Raw genomic sequence first — 23,405 nt, forward strand, 5'->3', positions numbered from 1 at the left:
AATCAGCAAGTGGGAAATCACACTCAAAATAAAATTTTAAATTTTCTAAAGACTGTTGGGAAAACCTGAAGAGAATATGTGGGTGTGGATTTTAAGGATACCTGACTTAATTTAGGGAAAGACCCAGTGAATTGAGCTGGGTGCTAAGTAAGGTAGCTATTAGCATTTCTACTGTATCTTTCAGGCAATATTTCTGGGGAAAACACATTTGCAGTAACTGCCAATTCATGGTATTGCCATTTCTTAGCTATCACACAGACACTGAACTCAAACATTAAGTGAAGTTTATTGCAGATGCTTTTCTTAGACACAGGACAGTTCTCCATGGCCTTCCTTGGTCCTCATCCTGAATGACTCCTGCTGGCAGATGGCTTCCTTGAAGCAGCCTTCTTTTGTGCCCTCTTTTACCAGTCAAGGATCAGGGTATGTGCTCCTTGGTTGCTAAAACCTTTTGAAAGTGACAGAAGAAAAGAGTTAAGGGATGACAGGCTTACAAGAGCAGAAAGAATTCCTCTCCTCAGGTGAGCTCATCTCCTGAAGCCTAGTCCTCCTGTCAGGGCTGAGTGACTCGCAGGCAGGGTCCCCACTCAAACCTCCTGACTCAGCCTCTCCTCACTCTATGGATTCAGAAGCACACAGATTCTGGCACAGAGCCAGCCCTATTATATGTGGGGTAGACCACTGATGTGAGATACCATGTGAGGACCCCCCACGGTCCTGCTTTCAGTTGTCAATATGTCTGGACTGATAATTTACACTAGGATTATGGTGATTTATAAAATACTAGGTTCCTTTTTTTCCCTTTTCTTTTCAAAATTATAAATCTCTGTCCTCCAACCTTCACTATCAGCTGATGGATGACCTTCTGACTTCGTTGTGAAAATGAAGTAATCAGAAGAAGCTTCATTCACCAAGCTGGCTTCATCTGTATCCATGCACTGTTTCCTTCCTCTTATAATGGATGGATGGTCCTGACCTCCAGATGAGTCCAGGATCCCACCTCTCCACAGGTAAAGGGGGTAGGAGGTTGAAGGAATGGATGACGAGACTATTTTAAGTAAAGTCAGCAAAGCCTTCTCTAACAACATGATGTCTGTGCAGAGGTCAGAGTGACCTGAGAGAGTGAGACATGCAGAGATCTGGGGAAAGAGTGTTCCAGGCAGACAGACTGGCAGAGGCAAAAGCCTGAGGTGGGAGTGAGGCTGGTATGTTCACAAAACAAGAAAAAGCAGTGAGGCTGGAGCACAGTGAGTGTGGAGAGAAAGGTGGGTGATGAGCGTGGAGAGGAGACAGGTGCCCATCATATGGGGGTCAGAGCCCATGTTATGGAGTCAGCATAAAACACAAAGTGTGAGGGGAGCTATGAGAAGGTTCTGAGCAGGGGAGAATTCTGATCTAATTAACATTTTTAAAAGACATGGTGCTGCATGGAGAACTGATTACACAGGGTGAGAGCAGAAGGAAGATCAGCTGGGAGGCTAGTGCACTGGCCAGGTAAAACCACAGTTGCTTGAACCAGTGGTAGTAGTGAGGAACTAAGAAGTGAATAAGCTGACACTGCTTGTTACCTATAAGACACAGGGGCTGAGTGAAAGCAAGAAATTAAAAATGACTCCTAGATTTGCGTCCTGAGGGTCCTTTTTGGACTATAGTACTATTCCCTAAACTACGGGAGATTTGGAAGGAAAGCACATTTGGAAGATGAGGGGCAGATATGCACAAGTAAGGAATAATCCTGTTTGGGGCTGCATATATCAAGATACCCACAACCTGTACAATGCATAAGAAGGGTTTGTAGGGTATGATTATAAAGCAACTTACTTTTTTTCCTTGCTGTCCATTTAAACCTGTTCTGTTGGATAGTCCTCCTGACCATCTTCCTGTTTTATTTTCTGTCTTGCTCTTATTAGTAGCTCAAGTGATATATTATTCATTTGTTTGTCTGTCTGTCTCCTCCACCAAAGTGTAAGCTCCTTGAGACCAGAGATTTATCTGTTTTGTTTATCACTAGTCTCCAGCCCCTAAAACACTACCTGGCTCAAGGTCAGTGCTTGTTAAAATTTGAGGAAGAAAGCAAGCAGGCACGTAGGAGGACAGTTAAATGAGTTAAACCACAAAATTAAGTTTTAATACATTTCCCATGAGCTAGTAATAAAGCAGCTCCTTTATCCTTTAGGGGTAGGAGTGGGGAAGTGGAGACAATCAGAAAAGAATGATGGAAAGACTAACTGTATACTCAGACTAACAAACCATTTCCCTACTGAATTCTAACTGGGAGATGGGGAGGATAGGCTGTGACTCCTTCAAATCCACTCCTAAAAGAAGCTACACTCCAGAGACTTGGGACAGGACACAGGGTGTGGAGAAAAGAACCGAAGGGAAGTGGCACCTAGACCTGGAGGCAGGAGCCTAGGCTCGATGAGTCAAATGGCACCAAGTTTCACTATAGTTACCTTAGGATGAGAAATATGTGCTCTGTGAACATCAATATTTCTATACATTTTATATTTGGGGGCTTTTATTTTACTTTTAAAATTTTACTACTTTAATTTAGTATATGGTCCTTTTGAAATTTGTTTGCCTTTCCTGGCTGAATTAAGGGGAACAAAATTTGGGGCCAGGCTTGGTAAATGATAGTGATAACTGGTAAATGGCAGAGAGATGGTAGAGTTGGTGGAGGAACAGAAGAAGGGCAGAAACTCAGTAGAAGGAGCTAGGAAATCCTACAGTCTGCCACCCAGAGGGCACCTCCAACTGTGCAGCTCCCAGGGGCGACTCTCTCCATTCCCTCTGAATAAAGGAACCCTGCCGCAGTTTCTTCAGCTCACTTCCTTGCCCTGTTTTGGGGTGGGGTCGGGGTGGGAGGAGTAGTCTGCTCCCTCCTCTCTTCTGGGAAGCCTGCCATACAGAGAAGTTCCTGGCTGCTCAGGACCAGCAATTGCTGCCTTATGTATTGCAAAATGAGACTATGCCAGCTCTTCACTGCGTCCTGGTCCTCATCCCTGTCCATCTCCTGGCTGAGACTCAAGGAGAAGTGTTCTTTAGAGTTGGCCTCTTTGGGACTTGGATTCTTTCCCTCCTGATAACACAGAGGTTCTTTTTCCAAAAAGGATGACCCTCTGTTTCTGTAGGGAGGAACTAGAAAGGAAAGAATTCTAACTATCAACTCAATTGTAGCTTTTAATATTTTATTTAAATTTGAAGTTGATGAGTTCTACATGAATTTATACATTTTTTATGAAAAAGAAACCTAACTAAATAGCAGTACCTTGCTCTAGTAATGTTTTCATCTGAAATCTCACTGCTGCTTAATCAAACAGCTGAGTGAGGGTCCTTTGGTGTAAATGGCCCCTCAGAAAATTGTCCACTGTGCCTCCCGTGGGAAGGTCTAACTCTGTCAAGGAAAACACGCCTTTTCCAACCCAATGCCATGATCAGGATGCTTCCCTAATTCAGGGAAGATAATATAATCTTCCTTCTTCTTTCAGGGGGAACTCATAAACTTAAGCCTCTAGTTTAAAATATAAGCCCCTACGTACTCCAACAATGCAATATTCTCCTTCATATCTGAGTCATATTTTGCTATAAGATATTTAAGGACAAAACCCCTCCTTTTATACCATGTATAGAAATTAAATAGGATTGAGATGTTTATTATCCTAAAACCTGACCCAAACAGGTCTGTAGACTGTCTGTCTACAGTTAATGACTATAAACAAAGTTACACGTTTGGAGCCTACTATACAAGTGATGCTCAATCATTCCATCTGTTAAGGACTTCAGCCACCAAGTGAATAGGGCTTAGTTTCAGCACTTTCGATTACCCCTCAATTTCAGCTCCCATTCAAAAAAGCAGGAATGTGTTAAACCACACCTCAAGGACACTGAGAATTCCACAATGGCTAGTACCATCTCTAACAGTGATCAGTTTCTACTTTAAGTCACTAAGACCCCCATAAGGCTATTAGCTGTTCTCTCTGCTGGACATGCCAGAATCAAGCATCTCTAAAAGCCTTCTGGCTTCTGCCTTACTTCATTTATTCATCAAATTCTGAGCTTATTCAGATGAAAGGAAACTACTGCAGCTTATCTGGGGGTTTTTTAGGAACAGAGAGTTGTAGGTCAACCTACTAAACATCATATAAGCTCATTTATCCTCCAGTTGCTCAGTTCTTTTTAAATTATTATCAACAGTTTCACTGAGGTATAATTTATGCACCATAAAATTCACTCATTTTAAATCAGTGATTTTTAGATTTACAAAGTTGTGCAACCGTCACCACGATCTAATTTTAGAACATTCTATCAGTCCAAAAATCTCATATAATCACACTCCATTCCCAACCCCAGCCCTATGCAGTCAATAATCAACTTCCTGTCTCTACAAATTTGCTTTTTATGGACATTTCATATAAATGGAAATAGAACCAAATTTGTGATTATCTTCTTTCACTGAGTATAACAGTTTTGAAATTCATCCATAAGTATTTCTTTTCCTTTTAATTGCTAAATAATGTTCTACGTATGGATGTACCACATTTTGTTCATCCACTCACCAACTGATGAACATTTGGGTGGCTTCCACATTTTGAATATTGTGAATAATGCTACCATGAACACTCATTCATATTCAAGTCTTTATATGGACATACATTTCCATTTCTCCTGGATAGAAACCTAAGAGTTGAATTGCTGGGTCACTTGGTAATTTAATGTTTAACATTTTGAGAAACTGCCAAACTATTTTCCAAAGTTGCTGCACCGTTTCACATTTCTCTTTAGCAATGTTTGAGGGATCTCATTACTTTTAATCAGATACTTAACAAGTTATGTAACTATGCAGAGAAACCTGTTATTTTTAATTCCATAAATGGTAAATTGAGATGATTCCCCATGTTACACACACAGTTGTGTGAGTACCACTTTTCTGCTTACACCCTCTCTTCACTCTGGGCACAATATTGTAATAGCCACTACCCACCAAATCTAGTCCAAAATTCCATTTTTATCACTCCAATTCAATTAAAAATCTCCTAACCTTTAACTTTAATGTGAGTCGTTAACAAATTTTTTCTATGTCTGTGCTTGTTATTTCTGAATGTGTTAACTGCTTGTTCTTTAAAACCAGAAAAGGCTGAGAAAAGCTACCACCTCACCTAGACACAGTGGTGGGAATTGCCTGACACCTGGCCACAAGAGTCTGGTGTATGCCTTGGCACTGACTCCAGCTACTTAAAAGGACAGCAGGCGATGGAAACACAGCCAAGCATCATAAATTAAAGAAGAACAAAGCTATGGAATGAGAGGCTTACTTGTACATGACTGCTTTTTCTTCTTCCTGGGATTCCAGAAGATGAGGAGCTCTTGCCAAGGGTTTCAAATTAAAACTATTATCGTTGAAATTCACTTTCACTTTTAACCTTTAACAAGATAGCATGTGTGAGAGGATGTTTTGAAAACAGTATGAAGTTGCATTTATACATAAATTATTGTTATACATTGACTGCTATGTATATTGTCCAAAATACCACTACTTCAAGCTGGAGTACATTCTTGGGTGTTTAACTCTGATGGAGATTGGCTTACTATTTACTGAGAACCTAGAATCAGCTAGGCAAAGTTTAAAGTGCTCTCTATATCCCAGAGCTGATACTCTAAATGTAAAAAGAAGCCACAGAGATTGTGTCACTTACAAGCATATATGTAAAATGCTTTTCCTAAGAAGGAACCCAAACACTCCATTCCCCAGTCCCCATTGCCCTAAGGTGGCAGGCAGGTGCCTTAGATCCCTCCAGTCTTGCTCAAGAGTTGGTTGGAAGGGTGATACTGGCCCTGTGAGGAGCATCCATTTTGCTGGCACAGATTACAGCAGACTTGGTGTGGTTCTAGGCCAACAACTGAAGCAGCAGCTTCCTGATTCTGCAGTTTCTTGATCGTAGCAGAAACAACACATCCCTTGGCCAGCCAGTTCTACACTGTGATTTTGGGAGTTATTCCTGAAACTCAGTTGTATTTCTTAAGACCTCCCAATGATTTTGTGAGCAGTATAAGTCATCAATAAATGAATCGCTTTCTGAGTGAACTCAGTTGTCTGAAACCAAGAGCCACTGTCCTAACACATGCAACATGCAGATAGCCACACAAAGAATTAATGGAAAGGACCGGTGTGGTCCTGATTTAATCAGAATGAGTTTTCCTAAAGAATGCAGATTTTGAAACGTGTTTTGAGTAAAAGAAATTTATACCTTAATCTAAGGTATAAAGCATTACTAACAAGAGGACAAAAGGGTTTCCTATATTAATATATCTGAGAAGGGCTAATGCAGTGACTCATTTGTCTACAGAAACTTTCTTAGGCAAGGCTGTCTTAGGGCAGAACTTTCAGATAAAGAGTATATAGTAAGGGTGCCAAATGATCATGAAAAGTTTGGAGGAGAAGGGTATTATCCAATTAAACCTTCTTAACTATCTCTCGTTTTGGTCAGAGCAAACTAAAAGCATGGGCAGTAATATCCTTAGTTAACAAATGCAATGGCTTCCCAGTTCTCTATATGCCAAAGCTTCTGGCATAGTGCCTGATCCTTCTTGTCACTCTACCCTCTACTGACATCTGTGGCAAATCACAGACAGCTTCTTCTATCTCCTTTTCTTGCTTCCACCTCCTAAATTTTACAACACAATCTTTCATCTCAGTATTTTATTTTCTTTTTCTCAGTATTCTCTCCTCAGCCTATCTAATCCATTCTTTTGCTTCTACTCGAATTCCAAAGTGAGTAACTCTTCAATGCTGTTTTCCAGCCTCAAATCCTCTTCTCTCTTCAGCGGTAGTCTCAATTTTCCAACTATCTGTAATACATCTTTACCTGCAAGGACCACCAGTATATAAAACTCCATATGAACAAAACTGATCTCATCAACTGCATTTCTGAACCTGCTCCCTCCATGTTCCTTCTTCTACTGATAATGCCTCCATCCTCCCAGTGACCTAGATTTAAATATCAAATTCTTTGACCTCCCCGTCTCCTTGCTCACCATATCCAATTATTACTTCATTAGTCCATGAAACAAATACTGACTTTGTGCCACCCAATTACTGTCCTTATATAAACATATATATATATGAACAAACAAAAAATATAAATAATGGCTGACTAAAAGCTCTGAGGCAGTGATCTTCAGTTTTGATTATATATTCCTTAGAAAAAGTTTTGAAAAACCAAATGACCATTTGCACATTTTAAAGCTGACACCAACAGTTTTTCATTGTAAGTTTAAATAAGTTTGCTTCTTGTTAATAGATTTTATAAATATCAAATATTCATTAGGATAAAATAAAATGAGTGAGTGAAGAAAGAATTAGTAAACTGGAAAATATATCCAAAGAAATTACCAAAGGAGATGGAAAATATGAAAGACATATTTTAAAAATTAAGATGTAAGATATTTGCATATGATACATGCAAAGACTAACACTTAGTACAAGGGCCCAGGTAAACCAGTCTTTCCCAAACACACTAGCCCCCCTGAGAGTGGAGCAACATGAGTCATAGAGAAGAATCCAGACAAGCGTCCAGAAAACGTTTTGCTTACTACATTAGTCATCTCCAGAACCTTCATGAGGGTAAAAATAAATACTGCAATTGGAACCTACCATATGCCCATTATTAGCTCATTATAAAAAATGAGCTAGTATTTCAATATTCTCAAACAACAAGTTCATACTATACAGCACCGGGAACTATATAAAATATCTTGTAGTAACTTATGGTGAAAAAGAATATGAAAACAAATATATGTATGTTCATGTATGACTGAAGCATTAGGCTGTACACCAGAAATTGACACAACATTGTAAACTGACTATACTTCAATAAAAATATATATACCAAAGAAATCAATATTCTCAATATCATCATCTTCACATACATCCTGAGTTAATCTGTTATAAACAGACTCCTGGTTTGGGTGGACCCTTCCTCATCACCTGCGTTGTTAGGCTTATGATGTTCAAAGGCAATGAAAAAAAGTAGACAGCCCATTCTTTCAGAATTCTGCCCTAAGGTTTATTTCTCTTTTGTATACTACAGTGCCATTTGTGGTAATTTTTTTTAAAATAAGAAATAAAATTATTAGAGTTCCACTTCCACTTAGAATGTAGAAAGTTTCAAATAATATTGCTCCCACCCTAATGACAAGAAAAGGTCAGATAATCTACAAAATCATAACTTTTATTGAGTCCATGAGACCTGAAGGCAAACAAGTAAATGGAATTCCAAAAAAGGAAAGTCCCTTCAAGGGGAGGCAGGACACAACCATTTCAGTCTTTGCTAGAGCATGGAAGAAAGGCTGCTTCCTTACAAGCAGGAAAAAAGGAAAAAAAAAATTGATAACTTGGACTTCATTAAAACTTAAAACTTCCGCTCTGCGAAGAGCACTATTAAGAGAAAGAAAAAATAAACCACAGCCTAGGAGAATGTATTTATAAAACACATATCTGATAAAGGCCTCATATCCAAAACATAAAACAAAACAAAACAAAAACACTTAAAACTCAACAATAAGAAAATAAACAAACATTTAAAATTGAGTGAAAGATCTGAACAGACATCTCACCAAAGAAGATACACAAATGGCAAATCAGCATGTGAAAATGCTCAACATCTTATATCATTAGGGAAATGCAAATTAAAACAATAACGAGATACCACTACATATCTAATACAATGGCTAAAATCCAAAACACCAGCAACACCAAATGTTGGTGAAGATGTGGAGCAACAGGAACTCTCATCCATCACTGTTGCGAATGCAAAATGGTACAGCCATTTTGGAAAAGTCTGATAGTTTCTTATAAAGTTAAACATAGTTTTACCATAGAATCCAGCAAATGACACTCCTTATTATTTACCCAAATGAGTTGAAAACACATGTCTACTCAAAAACCTGCACCTTTATTCATAATTGCCATAACTCGGAAGCAACCAAGATGCCTTTCAGTAGGTGAATGGATAAATTGTGGTACATCCATATGATGGAATATTATTCAGCAATTAAAAACAGAGCTATAAAGTGACAAAAAGACATGGGGAAAACAAATGAATATTACTAAGTGAAAGAAGATAGTATGGAAAATTACTGTATGCATAATGAACTGTATGATTCTACCTATATATGACACTCTGGAAAAGACAAAACCAAAGGGATCGTAAAAAGATCAGTAGTGGCCAGGGGTTTATGGAGAGAGCAATGAAGAGGTGAAACACGCAGGATTTTTAGGTCAGTCAAACTATTCTATATGACACTGTAATGGTAGATACACCACATTACGCATTTGTCAAAATCCATGTAACTGTTCAAAAAGAGTGAACTCTAACATGAACTATAGACTTCAGTTAGCAATAATGTATCAATGTTGGTTCACCAATTGTAAAAAATGTACCACACTAATGCTAGATGTTAATAGGGGAAATTAGATGAGGGGAGTAGGAAGGAAGATATATGAAAACTCTCTGTACTTTCTGCTTAAATTTTCTATAAACTGAAAACTGCTCTAAAAATTTAGGCCTATTAATTAAAAACAAAAGATAATCAGCTAAAAATTTAAGGAATCCTTAAAGGCCAAGTGTGGGCTAGCATGACACTTTGGAATAGCTGGGGAGCCCTCATACAAGAAGTGTTTACACACATGTGCAAGCTCTTCTCCATGGGCTTGCACCAGGTGCTAACAAGAAAGATTGGGCACAGAGCAGAAAACCAGAGACAGCCCCCATTAGTGACAAGGATGTGCAGGAAGAGACTGACAGCTGTAGGCAGACAAGTGTAATGTCCTTCCCACTTCCCTGGACCCTTCCCCCCTACAAGCAAAAGCCTTAAGCTGCTGGGGTAAAGGGAGAAAACTCTTTCCTTCAGGAGGAAAAGCAAAGATCTAGCTTCTGAGAGAGGAGGAAAAGCAAAATCTATCTGTCTCTGGAGTAGGGATGGGAATCCTCCTAACCCCAGGACAGAGGTAAGGATACACTGTTACGAGGACAGGGATGTGAGTAAAAACTCTCTGTTCCAGGGGGAGGTGCAAGGAACTGCCAAGCAGAGGTCTGCTACTATTGAAAGAGAGGCAGCAAACTACCATCCAAGCACAACCACCGTCACAAGACAGTGTTTGGCTGCCACAAGAAGAGAAAGAAACTCATAAGAAATCACTACTCTTGAAGCCTGAGAACACAGTGCTTGCCTAAAACTGAGGCTAGATAAAGAAAACAGAATGTTCCTCCACCCCGACTTCAAGCCTAGCAACAAGCAACTACAGTATACTTCTGGGGATGAATGGAGAGACCCTACCTCCTCCACCTCTGTGATGCAAACTTACAGGGATAGCCAAAAACTGAGGGGGACACAGGAACATTTGACAAAACCCCTCAGGTACCCCAGCCCCAATCCTAGCACAAGTAACAGCAGCCCACCACTAGAGGTATTTGAAGCCTGTGGTGCATTGAAGGTAACAATGGCAATAATAATACCTAAACCCGGCTCAACATCTGACTAGATAAGCCAGATTCTCTACACTAATGTTTGACATAGAAGAAATATATACATTTTTGGACACAAATATTCAGTCTATACTGTTCTACCTTTAATGCCTGGCATTCAATCAAAAATTACAAGAAATGCCCCCAAAAACCAAAACAAAATAACCTCAAATACCTGGCATTCAATCAATAATTACAAGGGATAAAAAAAAGACAAAATAACTGTCAAGAGATAATGCAATAAACAGAACCAGATTCAGAATAACCCCTAATGCTGGAACTCTAAAATAGAGAATTTAAAATAACTATGATTAGTATGTTAAAGAATCCAGTGGAAAGATGAACAATATGTATGAAGAGATGGAGAATTTTAGAAAAAAGTTAAAACTATGGGGAAAAAATCAAATGGAAATACTAGTAATAAAAATCATATCAGACACAGAGAATTCTTTTAATGGGCTCTTTGGTATATAAGACAGAACCGAGGAAACACTCATTTAATGGTGATCAACAGATAGGACTCAGCTGAAGAAAGACTCAGTGAACTTAAAAATAGGTCAATAGAAATTGTCCAACTGAAATATTAGTTAAAAAAAAAAAAGAGTATCTAAGAGCTAAAGAGCTATTGGACAGTATCAAATCATCTAACATACATATAATTGGAGTCTCAGAAGTTTAAAAAAACAAAACAAGAATGGAACTAAAAATAAATCTACCATATGACTCAGCATTTCCACTCCTGGGTATATATCTGAAAAAAAATTAAAGCACTAATTCAAAAAGATACATGCACCCCAATGTTCACAGCAGCATTATTTACAATAGCCAAGATATGAAAGTAACTTGTGTCCATCAACAGATGAATAAAGAAGATGTGTTTTATACATATATGCACGTGTGTGTGTGCACACACAGAAATTCTACTCATCCATAAAAAAAGAATGAAATTTTGCCATTTGCAACAACATAGATGGACTTTGAGGGTATTATGCTAAGTCAGAGAAAGATAAATACTGTATGATATCACTTATATGTGGAATCTAAAAATAAAACAAACTAGTGAATATAACAAAAAAGAAACAGACTTACAAATATAGAGAATAGATTAGTCATTACCAGTGGAGAGAGAGCAGGGAGAAGGGTAAGTTAGAGGTAGGAGGTTAAGAGGTACAAACTACTATGTATAAAATAAATACACTACAAGGATATATTGTACAGCATAGGGAATATAGCCAATATTTTACAATAACTATAAATGGAGTATAACCTTTAAAAACTGTGTATCACTATGGTATACACCTGAAACCTATATAAAATTGTACATTAACTATACTTCAATTAAAAAAAAAAAAAACAGGAGAAATAGGGCATAAGAAATACTTGAAGTGACAATGGCCTAGAATTTCCCCCCCAATAATGAAAGACATCAAACCACAGTCAAAGAATTTCAGAGAACACTAAGCAGGATAAACAGAAAGGGGGAAAAAACACCCAGGCACATCACACTCCAGCTAATGAAAACCAAAGACAAGTAATATCTTGAAAGTACCCAAGAAAAAAGAAACATCACACATAGAGGAATGAAGACAAGAATTACAGATTTCTCACTGAAAAATGAAATTAAAAAATAAAAAAAAGTCGTGGGAGGAGAGTATAGCTCAGTGGTAGAGTGCATGCTTAGCATGCACAAGGTCCTGGGTTCAATCCCCAGTATCTCCATCAAAAGTAAATAAGTAAATCTAATTACCTCCCCCCACAAAAAGATCAAAAAAAAAATCGTTATTATGAGAAAATTTATATCACTATCTCAAGAAAAAGTTTTCAAATTCCAAGAGGTTCCATGACTTCTATTATATTAACCATTACCTGCTCCTTTTACAAAATTCACTTTCTATGTAGTTTGTAGGCAGTTTAAGCCACTCATTCGGAGTCATAAAGTGCCTTGAATTAGAAATTCCTGGGAATCTGGAATGCAGTTTGGCCTTCTCAATCTCTTTAAATTCTTTCATTGTATATATTTTGCCTGCAGGGAGATTATTAACCTAAATTAGCACCCTTAAATGCAACTCTCATTGCTCTTGGGTTATGAAATCACATGACAATTAGGAACTAAGTACCAGTCTCACACTGAAGAAGAGTTCTTTTCCCATCATCTTTGTCATATTGTGCCTTTTTCAAAGGGTCACGAAATGGTCGGATGGTAACCTACAAGAAAAGCACTTCTTTGAGGACTGGGTTGCAGGTCTTTTCCAGGCTATTTTAAGCATCCATGTATGGCTGTTATGCCAGAATCAAGATTACAGTATCTACAAACTAAGGGCAGTCTAATCATTACATATATTTAACACATTACAAAGAGTTGGGGACACTCCAATACATATCTTAGCAAGGCCCTCCAGCCAAAGCAGCATGGTTAGCGCTTATATTAAAAGGTCTTTTCAGATTATTGTGGATATTCTTTTTAGATACTATACTCAAACTATGCCCAAACACAACAAGCAATAGTTTCTTAAAGGTTAGTTATGATGTGGAATCTGAAACCACATCAATGAGTTATTCAAACTCTGCTACATTAAAATCCATTGGTCTGTCTTGAACATTGAATCGATCTTTTAACCATATTATGATTTGGTTGTTTACAAAAAATTAGATCACTGAGTTATGTGAGGTCTTGCAAATGTTAATACATTTCATTATACCAAAATCACATTCATTAACATCTTGCCAATCTCATCAGTAAAGTCTTTGGGAACTGAAACACTCAGTATGGAATGACTTTTCAAAAATTCAGATTTCTTCTTGAAAGCTCACATTTTATCATTGGCAACAAATATTGTAAGCTGTTTTTCTTGAAATGACAGACTCACTTCATTAACTTTCCAGAAACTGTCCGCCAAACACCCAAGACTTAATAACTATAGTCTGTAAGTCATTCCTTCAAGTAAAAATGATGTTCCAAGAAAAAAAAATCAGCAGTTCAGCTCATAATTCAAACAACCATACTGTATTTCAATATGCAGAGGTACTCTTTGAATGTTTTCCATTTCATCACAGAATACTAAAAGTGAAGTGGATGTGTAGCGGAGTTTGGGTATTTTGAGCACTAGCTGTCCCAGACTCCTTGCAGGGCATCCTGCAATAAACGCCGCACTTTCTTTCACCAAAAAAAGGAAAGAAAAAAAAAAGATATGTGCTAAAGGAGCAGCACTTAATAAAATTAATCATTTTTACTATTTGATCAAGGACATTCTCAAGTGAAATTAAATTCTTTTCCTCTGACTGCATGAGAGTGAAAAATATGACTACCAGTACAATCAGGTGACACTGATTTAACTTGTTCTAAGACACTAGCAGTTTTACTCACCATTGCTTTCGCACCATCAGTGCAAATTTATACAACTTCAAAGTGCAGAGCTTAACCTTAAAAGGTCACCTATCAGCTTCATTTAGAGAAGCAGCATGGTGAAAGATCAGAACGGAATTTGGGTATCAAAAAGATGTGGTTTCAAATCCCAATTCTGACCCTACCTAGCTATGTTACTAGCTAGTACATCTGAGGCTCTAATTCTAAACTCTCAGTTTAACTCTCAGCTATAAAAATAGGGACAATAGCTCATACACATAAACCAACTGGAGGAAAAAATTTTAAAGCCGTACTTTGCAACTGCCAGCAGTTTAAAATGTCTATGACCAAAAGTAAGTTTTTTGTTTTATTTATCCACTACTTATTTGAAGTTATGGCAGCAGTTCTCAAATTGAGGTATGTAGCTCTTTGAGAGTCCTAAAACTCTTTTAGGAGGTCCATTAGGCCAAATCTTCATAATAGTGCCAGATACCATATGCCATTTTCATTGCGTTGACATTTGCACTATTAGCAAAAGTGTCAGATTCTCTGGTGGGGTTGCAAATTAATACAACTATTTTGGAGGACAATTTGGTGATATGACTCAAATTCATGCATAACCTTTAACCCAGCAATTCTACATAAGGAAAAAATTAAGAAATACATAGTTACAGGAATGTTCATCATAATGTCATTTATAACAGCAATAGGTCAAAAACAATCAAGACATTCAAAATAGAGAAATTTCTTTTAAAGATGGTATAGACTGGAATTTGACACAATATTGTAAAACGATTATAAATCAATAAAAAATGTTTAAAAAAAAGATGGTATAGTAAGAAACTACATATGGTTAGAAACACATCTACACTTTGCTGTTTACAGCTATGTGACCTTGGACAAGTAACTTATTGGTGCCTCACTTGCCTTATCTGTAAATTAGCAAAGAATGTAAAATAAAATGAAAAAAAAAAATTCCTAACATTTGGTTAAGCCCTCAGTGCAAGTTAACTGTTACTAATAACAGAAAACCATGCATTGGTTAGAACTGTATATTTACTTTTGTTGACAAAGAAAGAAGCAAATCATAAACTATTAAGGGAAAAAAAGGAGATTTTAAAACTGAATGTGTAGTATGATCTCATTCTTACAAAAGAAAAATGTGTATATATATCTACATATAGAAACAAGTTTTGAAGGATACACAGAAATCTGAGTTCATTCTAGGTAATGGAATTATGAGTCATCTTATTCTTTATTTAAAAACTGATTTTTCTCATTTATACGTCATAAAAATGAAATTTTTAAACATTACCTATTACCCAATTATTATGCAATGTTTTTAAATGTTATAGAGATTTCAGGTTTAATTTACTTCAGACTTTGGCTTTTTTTGTTCGTTTCTAAGATATGGAGATGGGACGTGATTCTTAAGACATTATTGCATTCTTAGGGAATCACTAAAGGACACACACACACACGTGCATATATATGTTAAGCAATGCAAACTCATAAATATTTTAATCTACACTAAAGTGACAGCTCAAAAAAACCAACCACATAATACCAAAGTTAAAATTAGAGATCTACCTTCAGAAAATCCGGGTCCTCCCTGCTCATGTAAAAAGGATCATATTCTTTTGGATCATAATGCTCTATAAATGCATTTTCCTATAGGAAGGAAATAAAACCACACATAAGATCAGGAGGTGAATAATTAATTTTGAGCATACCAGGTCTCAAAAGTAATCAAATATACAGTTCCACTCTTATGCTTTGAAATGGCATCAATGACAAATGCAAAAGGGAAAGGATGACCAAACTGGAAATTAAATTTAATGTATTTAAGCAATAAATATTATAGTGATAGACGGAATCTGCTAAAAATTTGCAAGATTTTCATAAAGAATGTTGGAACACTAAAAGATTTGGGGATTTGTTTTTAGATGCTTACTAGTTAAGCACCTCAGATCTGTTAAAAATGCCAGGAGAACAGAAATATTTTATAGCTTTGCAAATGATCAAGTTCCAGAATTTAAAAATATATATATCTTGAACTCAGAATCCAATTTTTAAAACTGGCATATAAAATTAATAATTACATGGGAAAAAAAAAGAAAAAATGAGATTCTAATGTACATGTTTAAACCTAGCCCTACCCTCCCCCTCCACCCTTTCCGCATGCTCTGGATTCAAGAACAGTATCTGCTATAATAGAGGACAGATCACATGTACACAGAGTTGGGAAGGGCAGGCTGTTAGAATGATTATAAATAAACAAAGATAACTACAGTTCTTAAACCAACTGAAAAAAGTATCAAATGATCTCTTAGTACCTTTTTATTTACGTATTTTAAAAAGTCATCTAATTCCTTTTGTCTCCTTTTTATAATCTTCTTATGTGAACTAACTTTTTCTATAATTTTCTTCTGGAGAGGATCTGCCACATGGTCAACCCATCTTTTATATAGCATCTCTTTTTTTCTTGTATTTAAGAAGTCATGATGTTTTAAATACTTATCTAGTTCCTAGTAGGCAGTGACAGGAAAGACAAATATATTATCCTAAAGCTTTCTTGTTCCAAAATTCAAACTTCATTTATATTCCTAAGAATAACCACAAAAATCATTCATTAATTAAATCATTGATTTGGCTTCTACTTTGTTACTCACACTATACTGGAAACCAAGAATACATGAATAAATTAGATAATATGCCCGTTCCCCCTGAGAGACAGACTACAAAACAATGGGAAGAGGAACAATATAGCAAGATATATGTGGGGCTCAAACAGATACTTATATACCAGTGTTCACTGCAGTATTATTCACAATAGCCAAGAGGTGGAAACAACTCCAGTGTCCATCAGCAGATGAATATATAAACAAACTGTGGTAAATACATACAATAGAATATTATACAGCCAAAAAAAGGAGCAAAGTTCTGACACATGCTATAACATAGATGAACCTTAAAAACAATATGCTAAGTGAAATAAGCCAGACACAGAAGGACAAACATAGGACTCCATTTATATGAAATATCTAGAATAGGCAAATCCACAGAGACAGAAAGTAAATTAGAGGTTATCAGAGGCTTGGGGAAGGAGAAATGGGGAGTTCTTACTTAAGGAATACAAAGTTTTTCTTGGGGTGATGAAAATATTTTGGAAATAGATAGTGATGCTGGTTGCACAACACATGAATGTAATTAATGTCACTGAATCGTACACTCAAAAATGGTTAAACATAGCAAATTTTATGTATTTTACCACATTAGAAAAATAATTAAATTTTACAAAAAGATTCCCAAAGTAGTAGACAATTTGGATGGGCCTTAAAAAACAGAGTTATATAGGAAAAAAGGAAGGACAGAGAATGAGGAAGAAGAATATCCTATGGGAACAAAGAAAAGAGACAAGAGTGAAGAGGCAGAACTGTGGCACAACTTGGTATAAATGATAAGTAGCCTGCAAAGAAAATGCCTGAATTAGGTTATAAACTAAATCATTCTCACCAGAACTTCTCATTCACCTTTCATCTAGCAAATAAAATCATGTGATTACTAGTAGGAACAACATGAAATTTAAAATAAAAAAAAATAATAATAATAAAAACCCTGAGTCTTCTCTAGGCCATATTCCTAACTTCAGCTCATAGCACATTTCAACTATTGTCAATGAGTAGCTCCTTTCCTTTTTAAACAACTCTAAAGAAAATTCTTAAAAACAAAAATAGGTTACCCACTCCAGTGTTTAGTACACTTCACATGGACAATTGTCTTGTCTTACAATTCAACCTATCCTGCTACAGTTAAAGCCTTGTTCTTACCTATGAACACCTGAGTAATAATTGGTGTGTTCCAGTAACAACTCTTAAAGCTCTTAAGAATACACAGTGACTGCACAGAAGCCCCACTAAAATGAAGGAACAAGTTGAGCAGGAGGAAACTCTTACAAGGTATCTATGAAAGAATCCCCACAAAGTATAGGAAAAGAGGAAGCAAATTAAAGCAATCTCAGAGATCTTTTGAGGTTAATCCTAAAGACTAATGAATGTTTTAATTCTGTTTTCTGTATTTTATAAAATTTTTATGACAATGCACTATATCTAAAATGGAAAAACAAAGTTTAATTTTTAATTGAGACATTCTGTAGCCAATTCCTACCTTAATTACATAATTTTCTCTATATAATATTGATTGAATAGCGGCATCAATATCTTCTTTAGCTAATGCCTAAAATGACAGAATGAAAAATTGAAAATTAAGTATTAAAAAATTAAATTATTAATAGTACTTAGACTCATAATATTTTATGTGACATATCCCTGGAAAGTTCTCTGTAAATTCAATTTTTCTACCTCAAATCATATCATCAAGTACTTTTTAAAGAGTATTTGAATCTTTCTGCCCTCACAGTCCATTCTAAGGCAAAAAAAATAACTCAGATCACAGACATTTTGAATCCTAACATGGTCAAGTGACTTGCCCATAGTCACCTGGTAAGTAAAACCCATCTTTTTTCACATCCTATAATGTGATACAATCAGGCCTCTATTTGAATTCATTTAATCATTAGTGAATCCTATTTGAATTCATTTAGTCATTACAGCTATCAAGTATCAATAATAACTATTGTTATAAACAAGTCACATTTTCAATATTTTAAAGCAACACAGTCTTCAGGAAATAGTTCACGGTATTAAATTTTTCCATTTTCATAACAAAACTTCCAGTTAAACATCTGCCAGAAAATATAACAGGTTGATTTCTACCACACATATGAATACAATTAACATCATCGAATTATACACTTAAAAAAGGATTTTATGCTATATATTTTTTTCCACAATGGAAAAAATGATTAATAGTAAGACCCCCTAAGTGGGAGGCACTTGGGATAGGCTTTTGAAATACTCTGATAATTACACAAAAATAAAATAGTCTCAAATTAATTGTCAGTGGAATTAGTTGTCTTCAGTTCTACTACTCTTGTTTTCTAGAACAGATCAGTAAAATCTCAAAAATCTAAGAATTAACCTTCCGCATTAACACACAAAGAAATTACGGCTCAAGGGAATTAAGAAATAACAGAAGCCTCAAAAATCCTGCAGTCTGGAATTCAATTAAACGTGTCTAACTTCAAAATCATTTTCTTCATTTTTTTTCTGCCTCACTGAATTGCTATTCCTAGCAAATTTATTGTTCTCAAAACCAAGATGGATACTGAATTAATATTCTAAACAAAAATATAAAAAACAACCAACTGAAGACACTGGAGACTGATCTGAAGCAGGCAGAAAGTAAAGGGTAGCCAACACTTGGAAAAAGACAACAGCACTAGGTAAGTTTTTAGTTTTTTATGGATTTTTGTCTCAGAGCAGGCCTCAATCAGAGCTCAAGGAGGTGGCTCAAATTCAGATAGAAATATGTAGTTTCAGATTCAAGAATTAGAATATAAAATTCAGGGCAACTAGAGCTGCAGGAAGTGAGAGAAGGAATGCTATGAATTCTGCAGACCGAATCTCTGACAGATCCTTGAACTATGTATGCACAAAGTAGACTCCATGCAGCCCAGCTAAAGCTAAAAAGGACTACACTGATTTCACGAGCTGCCAATTGAGGGAGAGACAAAGTTTGGAGTCTGTGTTCAGCCAAATTAACTGCCTGCTAAAACAAAAGCTGTATTCTTCAGAGGAACGTAACAAATCCAGACCTTTTACAATGTACCATTCATCATGTTTAAAATAAAGTCTAGAATCGCTAGACACACAAAGAAACAGGAAAATGTGACCATATTTAAAAGAAAGACAACCAGTGGAGACCAAGTCTGAGATGGCTCATATGTTGGAATTAGCAGACAAGGATTTTAGGTCAACTATTACAGCTAGGTTTAAGTCAAAGGAAAATAAGGGAGGAGGGTATAGTTCAAGTGGCAGAGTGCATGCTTAGCATGCAGGAGGTCCTGGGTTCAATCCCCAGTACCTCCTCTAAAAATAAATAAACCTAATTACCTCCCCCCAAAAAAACCAAAAAAAAAAAAAAAGGGAAAAAAAGAAGTTAATGGAAAATATACTCCTAACGAATGGATAGAAAAATCTCAGCAGAGAAATAGAGACTGAAAAATAACCAAGTGGGAAATACAGCTCTTAAATTTAAAAAACAAACTTGAATGGGCTTAATGGCACATTAGAAATGACATAAAAAAGAGTCAGTGAACCTGAACCCAAATCATTAGAATACACCCAGTCTGAAAACAGAAATTGAAAAGATTGGAAAATGAATAGAACTGCAGTGATAAGAGGCAATAGTGAAAAGTTCAACAAGTTGATAACTGGAGTCTCATAACTGATAAATTAAAGAATGGAGCAGGAAAGAAACAAAACAAAACTGAAGAAATAACGGCTAGGATGAAAACTTCAACATTTAAGGAAGACAGAATAACAGGGAATATATTTACTCTCCCACCTTAAAAAAAAAAAAAAGGGGAAACAACAGTTCCCATGACACTGAACATCAAGCTATGAAGGACAACGGCTCCTGAGATACAGAAAACAAGGTTAGCCCTATAATAGCTCGTTAGTGCCTGGAGAGAATTCCAGCCTGTGGCACGGAGAGGAGGAAAGCAGGTAGAACCCACCTTTCTCCCTGAAATGAGGGGAGTTGTAAATCTGGAGAGGCCAGGGAAGTTATAGTTCATAGGGTGGAGTACCATAGAAAGGAAAGTCACACAGGGAAAGAGCTTTGGGGATCTGCAGAGAATTAGATCTGTAGGGGGTACCCCTTGGGTCTTCAGCTGAATGCTGAACACTATACATATGTGGGGAAACTACCCAGAGAAACGCTGGGCAAAGAAGTACCTGAAAGAATTCGGGGAACAATCCCTAGAGGCCACAGAGGCCCAGGAGTTATTTAAGCTTCAAGCAAACGATTAAACATGTAACTGTATTTCCCAAAAGGAGAGGAGGTGGGACAGAAACAATATTTAAAAAAGAATGGCTGAAATTTTTCCAAATGTGTTGGGAAGTATATGCCCACAGATACAAGAGGTTCAATGAACTCTAAGCAGTGGAGAATGTAAAACAGCCACTGTGGGAAACAGCAGGCAGTTCCTCAAAGTGTTAAACACATAATTACCATATGACCTAGCAACTTCATTCTTAGGTTATACACCCAAGATATGTGAAAACATACATTCACCCAAAAACCTGTATACAAATGTTCATATTGGCATGATTCACAATAGCCAAAAACTAGAAACAATCCAAATGACCACCCACTGATGATGAATGGATGAATAAAATGTGGTATATCCATATACTGGAGTATCATTTGGCCATAAAAAAGGAATGAATTACTGATACATGCTACAACATGAATGAACCTGGAAATCATTATGCTAAATGAGAAAAGGCTGTTACTAAGAACCACATACTATATGATTTCATTTGTATAAAATGTCCAGAATAGACAAAGCGGATTAGTGGTTGCCAGAGACCAGGGGAGAAGGGAATGGAGAGTGACTGCTGAAGGGTATAAATTTTCTTTGGGGGGTGATGAAAATGTTCTGGAATTTGATAGTGGTGATGGTTATACAACCTTGTGGATATACTACAAACTACTGAATTACACACTTTAAAGTAGTGAATTTTATGGTATATGAACTATATCTCAATAATAAAAACTCAACAACAAAATAACTCAATTTAAAAATGGGAAAAATATTTGAACAAACACTTCATTAATGAATATATATAAATGGCAAGTAAGATATGACAAGATGCTCAACATCATTAGTCATTAGGGAAATGCAAACTAAAAACACAATGAGATGCCACTCCACATCTTTCAGAATTTCTCAAATGTAAAAGACTACACACACAAAGATTATACCAAATGCTAGCTAGGACGTGAAACATTGGAACTCTTATACACTGCTAGCGGAAATATAAAATAATACAGTAACTTTGGAAAACTGTTTGGCAGTTTCATAAAAAGTTAAGTTCATTTATCAGATGACCCAGCCACTCCTTAACTATTTACTCAAGAGAAATGAAAACATATCTCCATGCAAAGACATGTGCATGAATATTCCTTTTAGCTTTATTTGTAATAGCCAAAAACTATAAAGAACCCAAATGTCCTTCAAGAGAATGGACAAACTGGGATATATAGCATTTAGCTGGGATATACAGCATTTAGCTAAAAAAAAAAAAAAAAAAAAAAAAAGAATGAAGTATTTATACATGCAGCACCATGAACTGCAAAGTAATTATGCTGAGTGAAAGAAGCCAAACAAAAAGAATACATACCAAAAGATTATATTTGTATAAAAATTTTAAAATGCAAAATAAACTACAGGGATGAAAACCAGGCAGGGAGGGAAGGAGGGAGGGGTTACAAAGGGACACAATGAATAAACTTTGGGAGTAGTGAATATGTTCAGTATCTTGACTGAAGTGATACTGTCATGTGTGAATACATAGGTCAGAACGTATGAAACTACACTTAAAATATATGCAGTTTATTGTATATCAAGTATACCCCAAGCTGTGTAGTAAAAAGGTTAAAATCTTGGGGGGAAAAAAAACCCCACACAACATACGTAACTGTGGGTGATGCAGCTAAAGCAGTGCTTCAGGAGAAACTTAATAACTCTGTTATATTAGGAAAGGTATATAACCAATGACCAGTGGTGATTCCACATTGAGAAGTTAGAAAACGAAGAGCAAAGTAAATACAAAGTTGGTAGAAAAAAGGAGATAAGAAGCAGAACGAAACAGAAAACATAGAAAAATAATATATTTAACACAAGCCATTTCTCATTGCAACTACCCAAGTATAAACTTCAAAATGCCATACTATTGTACCTCCATAAAAGAAAGTGGCTGTGGCTCCAACCATTCTTTTGAGCTCTTGAGCTTGGGAAGTTTGTCATTTATCAGATCATCACTGTCTAAATTTTTCATTGTGGCCACAAATAGAGCCCCTAGAAAAACTAAAAAAAATAAATAAATAAACTTAGTAATGAGAATTGACAATTACTTTCTCTTCTGTTTAATTAATAATCAATATTTGTGGCCATGAACGGACGTGGAATGGATTCTGGACATCAGACATCCACGCTTTCCTTAACAAGAGAGGCCTCCACTACAGACTACTGCGGATGTCTTCAGCGCCAGCCTCCCTGTAAGCAGGGGAGTTCCGGCACCCACCCGCCGCCCCCTGGAGTTCCAGGCTTCCCACAGCGTCCATTCGCGCCGGTGTGGCAATTATCAGCCTGGCTTCTAGGAGTCGCGTTTGCAGCTTTCTGACTTTGAATGGGCAGTTACAGCTTTCTGGCTACTGAAGCACACACAGGTTGGGCCTCTTAAGAGAAGGAAGGAAGGACTTTTGAACAAACATTTCTTGTCTTCGAGCTCTGAGAGGCCCAAACCGCCCCACGGCCCCGACCACGCCAGAGGTAGACCTACAGCCCCCACGACTCCACCCCGTCCCTCCTACCCCGCGGGCAAGATGCGTGCGGCCTCCGTCCTGCC

General features: G+C 36.7%; 1 protein-coding gene across 1 annotated transcript; it reads right to left on the reverse strand.

Moving 5' to 3' along the window:
- Nucleotides 1-267: 267 nt before the first annotated feature.
- On the reverse strand, nt 268-23,337 carry FAM228B (family with sequence similarity 228 member B). Its single transcript, XM_031466667.2, has 9 exons — nt 23,082-23,337; nt 22,737-22,864; nt 18,034-18,102; nt 16,203-16,394; nt 15,457-15,537; nt 12,641-12,728; nt 12,390-12,546; nt 5,313-5,420; nt 268-448 (listed from the first exon to the last, which is right to left on the reverse strand). The coding sequence occupies exons 1-9, from the start codon at nt 23,119-23,121 to the stop codon at nt 442-444; spliced, it is 870 nt and encodes a 289-aa protein (XP_031322527.2). The 5' UTR covers nt 23,122-23,337; the 3' UTR covers nt 268-441.
- Nucleotides 23,338-23,405: the final 68 nt, after the last annotated feature.

This window comes from Camelus dromedarius, chromosome 15 (assembly GCF_036321535.1).
Source record: "Camelus dromedarius isolate mCamDro1 chromosome 15, mCamDro1.pat, whole genome shotgun sequence".
NCBI lineage: Eukaryota > Metazoa > Chordata > Mammalia > Artiodactyla > Camelidae > Camelus > Camelus dromedarius.